This window comes from Thunnus maccoyii, chromosome 22, assembly GCF_910596095.1.
Source record: "Thunnus maccoyii chromosome 22, fThuMac1.1, whole genome shotgun sequence".
Lineage (NCBI taxonomy): Eukaryota > Metazoa > Chordata > Actinopteri > Scombriformes > Scombridae > Thunnus > Thunnus maccoyii.
The window spans coordinates 5666767-5680729 of NC_056554.1; the positions used below are offsets into that span (position 1 = coordinate 5666767).

Genomic DNA, 13963 nt, shown 5'->3' on the forward strand with positions numbered 1-13963 from the left:
AAGTTTCCACACGTGTGCAACTATTAGCATTTGAGTCTGAGATCATAGGAGCAGTCACAAAACTGACTTAAAACCATAGACTGTATAAAAATGACTTAAAACACTTTTTTAAACGTTAAACATTAAACACACTGATGAGAAACGTCTCAAGGAGAGACTCGGATGAGAGCTGCCAGTCATGTAACAGCCGGCAGACTCTGCTGATCTGTCTTAACTGAGAAGTGACCGTCTGCTTACAGAGAAATGTCTGTGTGTGTGTGTGTGTGTGTTTGTGTGTGTGTGTGTGTGTGTGTTTGTGTTAATGTTACATCACACTGAAAAAGTAGCAACCCGTCAGATCTCACAGCAAGTTATGTATGTTCATAGTTAGCCAACAGCAATATCCTGGTTAGGATGTCAACGGTTAACTGCTGAGAATATTTTTGACTGGTTATGCATGTCGGTCTACAGGTTCATTTGCATACACACTGCACTAATGGCTTGTTCACAACATCAGATATTCTTTTTCAATGGATAAAGTACCAATGTAAAACTGACTTCTACACAGAGTGTTGCATTATGGGCTGTTTGTAACATTAATGTTGCTAGGCTAGCGATTGTCTTAAAGTCTGTTTATAGTGAGTGTGTTGGAGTCAATCAGCACTAAAAGTGTTTCGCTAGTCCAGTTTAACCTGCTGGAGTTCTGAAGGATCATGGAATGTGTTTTTCTGCCACGGAGGAAATAAATTCATGATGAGTGAAAACGAATGAAGCATCTTCCGACGTCTCTACTACTACTACAAGCTGCCAGATGTCACTGTCACAGACAGTCTTATTAATAGTAACTGCCAGAGAAAATCATTTTGACCACTTCCAAGAGCCTGGCAGGAGAGTGTGTGACTAACTTTAAAACACAACGTGTATGAATACTTACACTGTACAGTGTTTAGCTGCCTGTGCTTATCACATAATGTTTTAGCTAATGTAAGCTAAAGGGTTAGCTGTTAATGTTTACGTTGACGTTACACATATATTTGCGGGATGGGAGAAATCTTGCGCCACTGTTGATGTCCAGCATGATGATTGAGACACTGGGAAACATTGAGAGTGTTTATTTGCTGTGTTGCATGTAGTTTTCAATGAGGAAGTACGCAACTTTCTTTTAAGGGAACAATGGCCAGTTCAAAACAGGGCACGCTAAACTGACCATGGGGGTAGTTAATTTTAGAAGGGGCATTACGGCCACACTCTGGGGCATCCACGGCACTGGTTGTTTGGCCGTGGCATAATTCCTGCCCTGCAATTAATATGACAAAGCATATTCTAAACTCACACATCCAGTAGCTTCCTGAATCTGGTGGCAGCAGCAAACACAACATTCAGCTCCAGCTCTCTCTCTGATGCAGACCTGCAATTTTTCTTTTGTCTTTGGATGGGCTACATAGTTCAGGTCATCTGAGCTCACATTTTGTACATAAGAGTTCACACAGTCATGTGTTGTATCTTAGATGCTGTAGCTGAGTTTGTCAGGTATCATCCTTAAATCTGTGCATAATTAAAGTTTTTTTAAAATGTCTTTCTTCCAAACAAGTAGGATAAATCTTGTAATTCAGTCACATTAAAGTTATAATACTATTGTTTTCTCCAATAGCCATTGAATGTATTTCTATTCAGTAATGATCTCTCAGTATAGTAGTTATGCTTCACTCCTGCAGCTTCTACTGTTGTTGTGTATCAGAAGGTGCATTATTGCTCAAATACCAACAGAAAGATGAGAAAAAGGAATTAAAAGTTGATCATAACTTTGTATCATTCAAGTTGTCATTTGTTATTGATTACTAGGACTGTTTTCTGCTCCTGTTATGAGATGTTGAGTCATGGAGGGATTTTCTTATGAATGTTAACAATCTCCTGTTTCCTGCCATTGTGTTTTTGATCCTAATGTTAATGCATTATAACAAGACTACCAGAAGACAAAACACAAGACAACAACAAAACATTTTCATCTTTGTGGATACAGAATACAGGTCACTGTTTCCAGCTGGTATTTTCTAACTGATATCTGAGAGTGAAACCAGAGACTAAATGACTAAAGACCAAATGGAGAGCCATGAATGTGTGCTGGCAAAAATTTGTTGGAGAGCAGATGTTGATGTAGTTTGTGAAGGTAAAGTGAGTTTGTGTAAAATAAAAGTGACTCATGGTGGATGTTTAAAAGTAGCATTACTCTCTATCTTTGAATACAGCAAGGCCTTTGATGTCTGTGGAAGGTTTCACTGCTTTATTTGTAGCTTTGACTCTGGATATCTCTTGATTTTTACCTCATTTCAGCTCAAACCACACTGTGCTGTCTCTTCCTCTCAAACAAGTGATGTGTCACCCACCCTCCCTATCGTACTCTCTCTGTGACTAAGTTTGACCGTCATCAGTGTCCTTTCTGCTCTTTTAATTGTCACATTAAGATTGTAGACAGATGAAATAAGAAAGACAAAGACTTTGGCTTAGAGAGAGCAAAAGAAAAACACAAGCATGAAAATACAAACTAGTTTTTACTTTTTTGGTTGCTTGTATTCACCACCTACATGTGAGAACAACCACAGAATAATATGAAAAAGCATCAGAGCTGCAGTTCCAGTTGCTTCCTGAGTCTATCTAGTGGCAGCATAAACAACAAAGTAACACACTGGAGAAAATAGTACAGAGCTGAAGGCCATTCTTGCTGTGGTTGAGATGTCTCTTTTAGACTGACACAGACAGTACTGTTTGTTACACTTGAAAGTGGCAGGATGGACGACTGAGAGCATAAATACATGTTACATGCTAAAAAAACACACCTGGATGTTAGCTGTAGACTATTTTCTTCCACGTACCACTATAGACACAGCGACATACTGTATGTACTGTGCATACAGTCTATATTAAGTCAACATTTAAAGATTAAGTTTCTGTATTGATGTGCTGTAATAACATCTTTACAAGAGCGATATGAAATAAAACTCAGCACTAGAAAGAAGATGCAACTGTTATGCATCTTTTTTTCTGCCAAAGTGATGGTCTCCTGTCCACCAAACACACAAAAACACATAAAAACACAAGTGCAGATTCACATGAAAAAGCATCAGTTCCCCTCTGAAGAGCTTTTCTTGTTTCTTGAGTCTATCTGGTGGCAGCATACACAACATTTGGCTCCACCGCTCTTCTTTTTGCTTTTTGACAGAAAGTCACTGCTGCATAGTTCAGGTCATCAGAGCCCGGATTCTGTAAATAAAAGTATTTACAGTCAGTCACCTTAACAAGTGGAAATGAAGAGAAAAACAAAACAATGGCTGGACATGATCTTAAATTATAAAACAAATACAAGTAAATGATCAAACTTTACTTGTAAAGTAAATGATAAAACATGATTCACCTCACTCTGTTGTCGATTCTTTTCTTCATTAGCTGCCAAATGAAAGAGACAATGTATCTAATCAGTTAATTGACCGTCATTATTCTAAAACTTTACTGTTATTCTGGCAAACATGAAATTTAGTAGTCTTCCAAAATATTCACACAACTTTAAAGAATTTGTGAAAAAAACTATAAACCAAATACAAGATTGAAACATTACCTCTCTGAAGTTTTCTGTTTTTAACAACCAGACCAATGATGACCGTAGTGTGGAGAACAAACAGACTGCCCAAGATCACCAAGATCACACCCATCAGCTTTGTTGTTGCATCCGACTCTGCCACAAGAAAGATCTTTAATCAGACTGTTTCTCCTTTTCTAGCTAAAAATGACTAACATTAAAATGGACAAATGAATTTTGCACAATGAAATCTATAAGAGACTCTTACGTTTAGACTTTCTGCCAATGTCATCATATGATTCATCATCACTGCCTTTTAATGAAATGAAGATACATTTTTTTTTTATTTTGCTTTAAAAATGTGCATCAATATCTTGTTCTGACAATAATTAAATAGCCACATATAGAAAGACATAAGAGAAGAATATAAATTTCATAACATCTTACCTTCAACATTTAAATGTATGACACTTAAAACTGTCTGTCCGCCAATGTAAAATCCACAGAAATAAACCCCTGAGTCAGATAAATCCACTTCCTTAATGTTGAGAGAGGTTGTGGAAATGTTGGAGCTCATTTGAAATTTTCCATTTTGAACTCCATCACAGTATTTAACAGTTTTAGAGCTGGTCATAGTTGAGATACAGCTGGCTTTGGTTCTGTTGACCAGTCTGAACCAGGATATTGTTGCGGAACTTTGGTAAGTTTTGGTGCACTGCAGTGTGACGTTTTCACCAGACTGGACCTCCACAGTGTGAGACTCAGAAAGTGAGACAGAGATCCAGCCTGAAACACACAGCAGAGACAACAAGAGATTTAGTTGTTATAGGAAGAAAAACAAAACCTCTTAATAAATTGAATAATGAGCAAAAACCATTAAATTCTGGCAACAATGAAGTTGAGAGAAATGTAGTGGCAGTACTTACTGATGCTGCAGAGAATGAAAGCTGTTATCAAGGTAAGGTTCATCATGGTGCGTATGATTGTAGCTCAGCAATGTGTGTAATCAAACTGTGCTCCAGGAAGGGTGCTCTCAACTTAAGAGGTGGGGCCATTTTTTCTTGCTCATACTGTTGCGTAAACTGTCCACGTGAATGCTTTCTGTGAAACGAGTGTTGATGCCAAATGATCGTCTGAACGGATACGAGATGGTTATCCTAAAGATTATTTTAGCTACGTAGTGTTCAAACCAAAGTTAAAGAATGATAGAATTCACATGTTAAAGAGTTCCTGGTCACTCTGAACACCAGCGTGCAAGCTGCAGAATATGAGATAATAGTCTTCATGTGTAGAACAAAGTGCTTTATGTCTAGTTGCTCATCAGATACATTGAGGAAACAAACAGGCCCAGATAGAAACAACATAAAGACAAGTGGAATTTAAAATCATCTGATGAATGAAAGATGCAGGTTTCATCAACCACTTTTGTTGACGTGCCTGTATTAGAAGCTTTAATTAACATTCTTACTTTTTGTAAGTGAGGAACTTGCAGTTTTCTTTATGTTTACAGCTGCAGACAGTTGACTTGAGTGCTTTACAATACAGATGCTGGTCATGTGTTGTGATTTACTTAATTTTTAAAAACTTATACGCTCTAGTGAGTGGATGTGAAGATCTGTGATTCCATTACATACTCATACGTATTCACAGCAGTCGATCACTTCGCTGAGCCTCAATAGTTATTCATAAACCTTTGTTTGACTAGTTTATTTCTGAACCCGCCCATCACACGCCGCGCCACCCACCACTACAAGTAAGTTCTCAACCTGTAGGAAACACTGTACATGTTGAAGACATGACAGATCACAGCAAAGACCCAGCAGATGCAGCTCCTGTCCATCTTCACTGTGATCTGTACTCAGTCTTCCTCAACGCAGCTGCCAACATGTTTCTTGAAAATATCAACGACTCGTTACTTATTACTCATTGAAATGGTAATCACATTACTTTTGTACCTACTCAACAGTAGAAAGAAATTACTTATATTACAGTTTTCAACTGCTTATATGGATCAAAAAGCTCAGGACAGAATCATTCCTATACAAATGCTGGGTAAAACATTCATGAATGTGGGAACTGATGAAAGGTGAATTAAAAAAATCATACGTCAATTAGCAGAACTTTATTTCAGATACCTGGAAAAAGAGGGACGAGTGTTTAACCAGTTACTCCACATGGTACCTCAGAAAAACTTGATGCTGCCAGTCTTCCTTTGAATTTGACGTACCAAATGAATCACTGTGTCACGCACACCTGACATGCACCTTGTCTTGAGAGGATCTGTGTGCATTGATTGAAAAAAAATGCAATTTGTATTTTCTGTACCTGGGCAGGTCTTAATCTATCTGGGCAGGTCTTAATCTATCTGGACAGGTCTTAATCTATCTGGACAGGCTGCCCAAGTAGAGAGAAACACTGATGTACAGTCTGGAGCAGAGTGAATGTTTTCACATGAGGCTGTCAGTGTCAAACTGTGTCACAAGTTGCTTATAGATCATGTGAAGATAAAACAGTGGTGCAAGTTTGTCAGAAGTGTTAAGATACATATACAGATATGTCACTAATACAGACAGGGCTGTTTGTCACCACAGTGTAAAGTGCAACAAGGGGCAGGTGGGAGCCACATATAATTATATTTAGAAATACGACCTTTTAAAATACATATTTGAATTCAGACATTTAGTACATCAACATCAGTTTAAATATCCAGTTTTCACTTTGATGGTTGTAAGTTTTGCAAAAAGGTTTTTATAAATGTTCTGTAGAAGCTGATCATTTAGTCTACTTGACAGCAGAAAGTCACACAGTTAACTACACAGTTAACTACACAGTTAACTACACAGTTAACTACACAGTTAAATACACAGTTTTGACTGAACAGGTCTCTTGACTTTCAGGTCAGTTGTGCTCTGACTACACTGTGATATTATGTGTACCTCACTCACTCCTCCACTGTTGCATCTAACTCTCTCTATAAGAGAATGTGGACAGTCATCAATGTCCTTACTGGCTCCTCCTCCCTCAAACACCAATCATATTGTTTTGCTGTCAGATCTCCATCTGAGGCCGATAAAATAATCAAGAAAGAGACATTGAGAGAGATGAGAATGAAAACATTTAGCTCACTTTATTTATTTGCAGAAATAACAAAACACACACAAACAATACATTAAAGAATTAAAAATGATTTTCATCAGGTGCTTAACTCAACAACACACAACACAATTTTGTATGAATCAAACTTGTTTAGATGATTTGACATCATTTTTGGATAAGTTGATGGTGTGTATCGCTACCCTCACAATACTCCACCAGCAGATTAATGAAGCATTAGTTTCACTCTGAGCTGTTGCTGTTGTTTCTTCTTGTCTGTCTGCTGGCAGCATAAATAACATGAGTGTCCACTTCTCTCTGTGATGCAGGCCTCCTGCTTCTTATTGTTGTTGAATACAAAGTCAGTGCTGTGTCCTTCAGCTGATCAGAGTCCAGATTCTGTAAATAAAAGTACATGCAGTTCTACATGTCAAATAGCTGAGTTTGTGAGAAAAACACTATTGACTTGTGATGATTCTACAACCTTTGAAATGATCAAACACAAAAGTGGATTTACCTTGTTCACTAGTGAATTCTGCCCTTCAGTGGCAGCTGAGTGACAGAGACAATACATCTGATCAGTTAATAGAAAGTTTGCTGTCATCACATTTTGGCTACAAGAAATGTTCTATTTTTTCATCATACTGACACTATTGAACATTTCCATAAGTGTTTAGTTTGAGTAATTCTCATAAAGTACCTGTCTCAAGTTTCCTGACTTTAACCAGCAGACCAATGATGACCATTACAAGGAAAACAGTCAGACCAGCCAGGATCACACTCGTCAACTTTGTTGTTGCATCAGACTCTTCTACAAGAAAGATCTTTAATCAAACTGTTTCTCCTTTTCTAGCTAAAAATGACGAACATTAAAATGGACAAATGAATTTTGCACAATGAAATCTATAAGAGACTCTTACGTTTAGACTTTATGTCAATGTCATCATATGATTCATCATCACTGCCTTTTAATGAAATGAAGATACATTTTATGTTATTTTGTATTAAAAATGTGCATCAATATCTTGTTTTGACAATAATTAAATAGCCACATATAGAAAGACATATTAGAAGAACATAAATTTCATAACATCTTACCTTCAACATTTAAATGTATGACACTTAAAAATGTCTGTCCACCAATGTAAAATCCACAGAAATAAACCCCTGAGTCAGATAAATCCACTTCCTTAATGTTGAGAGAGGTTGTGGAAATGTTGGAGCTCATTTGAAATTTTCCATTTTGAAATCCATCACAGTATTTAACAGTTTTAGAGCTGGTCATAGTTGAGATACAGCTGGCTTTGGTTCTGTTGACCAGTCTGAACCAGGATGTTGTTGCTTGACCTTTGTAAATTGTGGTGCACTGCAGTGTGACGTTTTCACCAGACTGGACCTCCACAGTGTGAGACTCAGAAAGTGAGACAGAGATCCAGCCTGAAACACACAGCAGAGACAACAAGAGATTTAGTTGTTATAGGAAGAAAAACAAAACCTCTTAATAAATTGAATAATGAGCAAAAACCATTAAATTCTGGCAGTGATGAAGTTGAGAGAAATGTAGTGGCAGTACTTACTGATGCTGCAGAGAATGAAAGCTGTTATCAAGGTAAGGTTCATCATGGTGCTTATGATTGTAGCTCAGCAATGTGTGTAATCAAACTGTGCTCCAGGAAGGGTGCTCTCAACTTAAGAGGTGGGGCCATTTTTTCTTGCTCATACAGTTGCGTAAACTGTCCACGTGAATGCTTTCTGTAAAACAAGTGTTGATGCCAAATGATCGTCTGAACGGATACGAGATGGTTATCCTAAAGGTTATTTTAGCTACGTAGTGTTCAAACCAAAGTTAAAGAATGATAGAATTTACACACACACCCCTCCCAAATCTGAACAAACCCCGGTGAAACCCAAATATAGCAACAGCTAGCTAGCTAAGGAGACACAATATACAGGTTTGGATTTACCCAAAGGTGTTTTCACAGCAAAGCTAACACACCTGGAGCAATCTGTCTCTCTACTGAATGCACACAGACATGATGTTGATCCTCCATCCAATTCTTTGTAAGACAGCAATCCCACCTTCCTATGTAGGAGTAAAAAGAGCATCACTGGGATTAGTAACTGTGTCAATACTGAATTTAAAAACTGAATCCCTTACATTACTTGTAAGAGATTTGAAACTACTCATTAATGAAAAATGTATCACATCAGTGTAATGTGCTCTGGTTAAAACATTGATCAAGAATGTTGTTGGATTTGTTCTGTGTCAGCTGTCAACTGATCTTTGTGTGACTCAATACTAGTAAAACCTCACAATATGTCAATAATGTGTATAGACCAGAGGCAGACTGAACACCACTGGATGTCATGTAGGCAGCTATACTGGAAACATCTACAATGTCCAGATGATGGGGCGGCTGTGGCTCAGGAGGTAGAGCGGGTCATCCACTCATCGGAAGATCGGCGGTTCGATTCCCGGCTCCTCCAGTCAACATGCAGATGTGTCCTTGGGCAAGATACTTAACCCCTCAGTGTATGAATGTGTGTGAATGGTTAGTTTCCTCTGATGGGCAGGTTGGGACCTTGCATGGTAACCCCTGTACCCATTCAGCTTATGAATGTGTGTGAATGGGTGAATGTGATTTGTAGTGTAAAAGTGCTTTGAGTGGTCGGAAGACTAGAAAGGTGCTATACAAGTACAGTCCATTTACCATTTACCATGATCAGCCGTCCTCTAGAACCTCAACAGTGAGGCTCAGCTAAGTGATGTACTGCTGTGAATACGTATGTAATGGAATCACTGATCTTCACACACACTCACTAAAGCATATCATAGTAAAACAAGCTATTTTTGGAAGATGCTTAATAATTATGTCTCCATAAGCCGACAGCTTGACATATATATCAGGTATGAATGTGGGAACTGATGAAAGGTGAATTAAAAAAATCATATGCCAATTAGCAGAACTTTATTTCAGATACCTGGAAAAAGAGGGACGAGTGTTTAACCAGTTCCTCCACATGGTACCTCAGAAAAACTTGATGCTGCCAGTCTTCCTTTGAATTTGACGTACCAAATGAATCACTGTGTCGCGCACACCTGACATGCACCTTGTCTTGAGAGGATCTGTGTGCATTGATTGAAAAAAAATGCAATTTGTATTTTCTGTATTTGGGCAGGTCTTAATCTATCTGGACAGGTCTTAATCTATCTGGGCAGGTCTTAATCTATCTGGGCAGGTCTTAATCTATCTGGACAGGCTGCCCAAGTAGAGAGAAACACTGATGTACAGTCTGGAGCAGAGTGAATGTTTTCACATGAGGCTGTCAGTGTCAAACTGTGTCACAAGTTGCTTATAGATCATGTGAAGATAAAACAGTGGTGCAAGTTTTTCAGAAGTGTTAAGATACATACACAGATATGTCACTAATACAGACAAGGCTGTTTGTCACCACAGTGTAAAGTGCAACAAGGGGCAGGTGGGAGCCACATATAATTATATTTATAAATACGACCTTTTAAAATCCATATTTGAATTCAGACATTTAGTACATCAACATCAGTTTAAATATCCAGTTTTCACTTTGATGGTTGTAAGTTTTACAAAAAGGTTTTTATAAATGTTCTGTAGAAGCTGATCATTTAGTCTACTTGACAGCAGAAAGTCACACAGTTAACTACACAGTTAACTACACAGTTAAATACACAGTTAACTACACAGTTAACTACACAGTTAAATACACAGTTAAATACACAGTTTTGACTGAACAGGTCTCTTGACTTTCAGGTCAGTTGTGCTCTGACTACACTGTGCTGTCTCTTCCTGTCAAACAAGTGATGTGTCACCCACCCTCCCTATCGTACTCTCTCTGTAACTAAGTTTGACCGTCATCAGTGTCCTTTCTGCTCTTTTAATTGTCACATTAAGATTGTAGACAGATGAAATAAGAAAGACAAAGACTTTGGCTTAGAAAAAAAAAGAAAAACACAAGCATGAAAATACAAACTATTTTTTATTTTTGTGGTTGCTTGTATTCACCACCTACATCTGAGAACAACCACAGAATAATATGATAAAGCATCAGAGCTGCAGTTCCAGTTGCTTCCTGAGTCTATCTAGTGGCAGCATAAACAACATGAGTTTCCTCCTCTCTCTCTGCTGCTGGCCTCCTGCTTCTTATTGTTTTTGGAAGGAACCTCAGCACTGAAGAGTTGAGCTCATCTGAGCCCAAATACTGTAAATCAGAGAATTGGAGTCACATACTGTATCTCACACTGCAATCTCTGTTTTTTCAATGTCTTCAAGTGCTTCACCTTTTACCAACACAGTTCTTCAGAAGTCAGATAAAACAAAATGTAGTAGCAGTTTTATTTGGTGTGTTTTGTGGTTGTTGCTACATTGTGAAAGTAACACACTGGAGAAAATAGTACAGAGCTGAAGGCCATTCTTGCTGTGGTTGAGATGTCTCTTTTAGGCTGACACAGACAGTACTGTTTGTTACACTTGAAAGTGGCAGGATGGACGACTGAGAGCATAAATACATGTTACATGCTAAAAAAACACACCTGGATGTTAGCTGTAGACTATTTTCTTCCACGTACCACTATAGACACAGCGACATACTGTATGTACTGTGCATACAGTCTATATTAAGTCAACATTTAAAGCTTAAGTTTCTGTATTGATGTGCTGTAATAACATCTTTACAAGAGTGATATGAAATAAAACTCAGCGCTAGAAAGAAGATGCAACTGTTATGCATCTTTTTTTCTGCCAAAGTGATGGTCTCCTGTCCACCAAACACACAAAAACACATAAAAACACAAGTGCAGATTCACGTGAAAAAGCATCAGTTCCCCTCTGAAGAGCTTTTCTTGTTTCTTGAGTCTATCTGGTGGCAGCATACACAACATTTGGCTCCACCGCTCTTCTTTTTGCTTTTTGACAGAAAGTCACTGCTGCATAGTTCAGGTCATCAGAGCCCAGATTCTGTAAATAAAAGTATTTACAGTCAGTCACCTTAACAAGTGGAAATGAAGAGAAAAACAAAACAATGGCTGGACATGATCTTAAATTATAAAACAAATACAAGTAAATGATCAAACTTTACTTGTAAAGTAAATGATAAAACATGATTCACCTCACTCTGTTGTTGATTCTTTTCTTCATTAGCTGCCAAATGAAAGAGACAATGTATCTAATCAGTTAATTGACCGTCATTATTCTAAAACTTTACTGTTATTCCGTTTTTGGCAAACATAAAATTTAGTATTCTTCCAAAATATTTATACAACTTTAAAGAATTTGTGAAAAAAAACTATAAACCAAATGCAAGATTGAAACATTACCTCTCTGAAGTTTTCTGTTTTTAACAACCAGACCAATGATGACCGTAGTGTGGAGAACAAACAGACTGCCCAAGATCACCAAGATCACACCCATCAGCTTTGTTGTTGCATCAGACTCTGCCACAAGAAAGATCTTTAATCAGACTGTTTCTCCTTTTCTAGCTAAAAATGACGAACATTAAAATGGACAAATGAATTTTGCACAATGAAATCTATAAGAGACTCTTACGTTTAGACTTTCTGTCAATGTCATCATATGATTCATCATCACTGCCTTTTAATGAAATGAAGATACATTTTATTTTTATTTTGCTTTAAAAATGTGCATCAATATCTTGTTTTGACAATAATTAAATAGCCACAAATAGAAAGACGTAAGAGAAGAATATACATTTCATAACATCTTACCTTCAACATTTAAATGTATGACACTTAAAACTGTCTGTCCGCTAATGTAAAATCCACAGAAATAAACCCCTGAGTCAAGTAAATCCACTTCCTTAATGTTGAGAGAGACTGTGGAAATGTTGGAGCTCATTTGAAATTTTCCATTTTTAAATCCATCACAGTAATTAACAGATTCAAAGTTGATCATAGATGAGATACAGCTGGCTTTGGTTCTGTTGACCAGTCTGAACCAGGATGTTGTTGCTTGACCTTTGTAAATTGTGGTGCACTGCAGTGTGACGTTTTCACCAGACTGGACCTCCACAGTGTGAGACTCAGAAAGTGAGACAGAGATCCAGCCTGAAACACACAGCAGAGACAACAAGAGATTTAGTTGTTATAGGAAGAAAAACAAAACCTCTTAATAAATTGAATAATGAGCAAAAACCATTAAATTCTGGCAGCAATGAAGTTGAGAGAAATGTAGTGGCAGTACTTACTGATGCTGCAGAGAATGAAAGCTGTTATCAAGGTAAGGTTCATCATGGTGCGTATGATTGTAGCTCAGCAATGTGTGTAATCAAACTGTGCTCCAGGAAGGGTGCTCTCAACTTAAGAGGTGGGGCCATTTTTTCTTGCTCATACAGTTGCGTAAACTGTCCACGTGAATGCTTTCTGTAAAACGAGTGTTGATGCCAAATGAACGTCTGAACGGATACGAGATGGTTATCCTAAAGATTATTTTAGCTACGTAGTGTTCAAACCAAAGTTAAAGAATGATAGAATTTACACACACACACCCCTCCCAAATCTGAACAAACCCCGGTGAAACCCAAATACAGCAACAGCTAGCCAGCTAAAGAGATATAATATACAGGTTTGGATTTACCCAAAGGTGTTTTCCTCCTTTCATTGAAAAGGCTGAAGCCACATCAAAGCTAACACACCTGGAGCAATCTGTCTCTCTACTGAATGCACACAGACATTATGTTGATCCTCCATCCAATTCTTTGTAAGACAGCAATCCCACCTTCCTATGTAGGAGTAAAAAGAGCATCACTGGGATTAGTAACTGTGTCAATACTGAATTTAAAAACTGAATCCCTTACGTTACTTGTAAGAGATTTGAAACTACTCATTAATGAAAAATGTATCACATCAGTGTAATGTGCTCTGGTTAAAACATTGATCAAGAATGTTGTTGGATTTGTTCTGTGTCAGCTGTCAACTGATCTTTGTGTGACTCAATACTAGTAAAACCTCACAATATGTCAATAATGTGTATAGACCAGAGGCAGACTGAACACCACTGGATGTCATGTAGGCAGCTATACTGGAAACATCTACAATGTCCAGATGATGGGCTCAGGAGGTAGAGCGGGTCATCCACTCATCGGAAGATCGGCGGTTCGATTCCCGGCTCCTTCAGTCCACATGCCGATGTGTCCTTGGGCAAGATACTTAACCCCTCAGTGTATGAATGTGTGTGAATGGTTAGTTTCCTCTGATGGGCAGGTTGGGACCTTGCATGGTAGCCCCTGTACCCATTCAGCTTATGAATGTGTGTGAATGGGTGAATGTGA

General features: G+C 38.0%; 2 protein-coding genes across 2 annotated transcripts in view; both read right to left on the reverse strand.

Annotated features, from left to right (window-relative positions):
- Positions 1-3135: 3135 nt before the first annotated feature.
- LOC121889879 lies at positions 3136-4603 on the reverse strand. Its single transcript, XM_042402103.1, has 6 exons — positions 4477-4603; positions 3998-4336; positions 3819-3863; positions 3590-3706; positions 3389-3420; positions 3136-3237 (listed from the first exon to the last, which is right to left on the reverse strand). Exons 1-6 carry the CDS (start codon positions 4520-4522, stop codon positions 3136-3138), a joined length of 681 nt encoding a protein of 226 aa, XP_042258037.1. The 5' UTR covers positions 4523-4603.
- Positions 4604-10999: 6396 nt separating this feature from the next.
- LOC121890064 overlaps positions 11000-13963 on the reverse strand; it is a 31523-nt gene continuing 28559 nt past the window's right edge. Inside the window, exons 4-6 of the mRNA XM_042402326.1 lie at positions 11994-12110; positions 11786-11817; positions 11000-11634 (exon numbers count right to left, since the gene is read on the reverse strand). Of these exons, the coding sequence (XP_042258260.1) occupies positions 11533-11634; positions 11786-11817; positions 11994-12110 (251 nt within the window). The 3' untranslated portion in view covers positions 11000-11532. The remainder of the gene's footprint in view (positions 11635-11785; positions 11818-11993; positions 12111-13963) is intronic.

What these genes read in the sequence shown, in the direction of transcription:
- LOC121889879 (XM_042402103.1), bottom strand. Translation starts at nt 4,522, where the DNA reads ATGATGAACCTTACCTTGATAACAGCTTTCATTCTCTGCAGCATCA. An exon ending in CATACATTTAAATGTTGAAG is followed by an intron (nt 3,864 to 3,997) that starts GTAAGATGTTAT and finishes TTTCATTAAAAG; the next exon opens with GCAGTGATGATGAATCATAT. An exon ending in CATTGGCAGAAAGTCTAAAC is followed by an intron (nt 3,707 to 3,818) that starts GTAAGAGTCTCT and finishes TTCTTGTGGCAG; the next exon opens with AGTCGGATGCAACAACAAAG.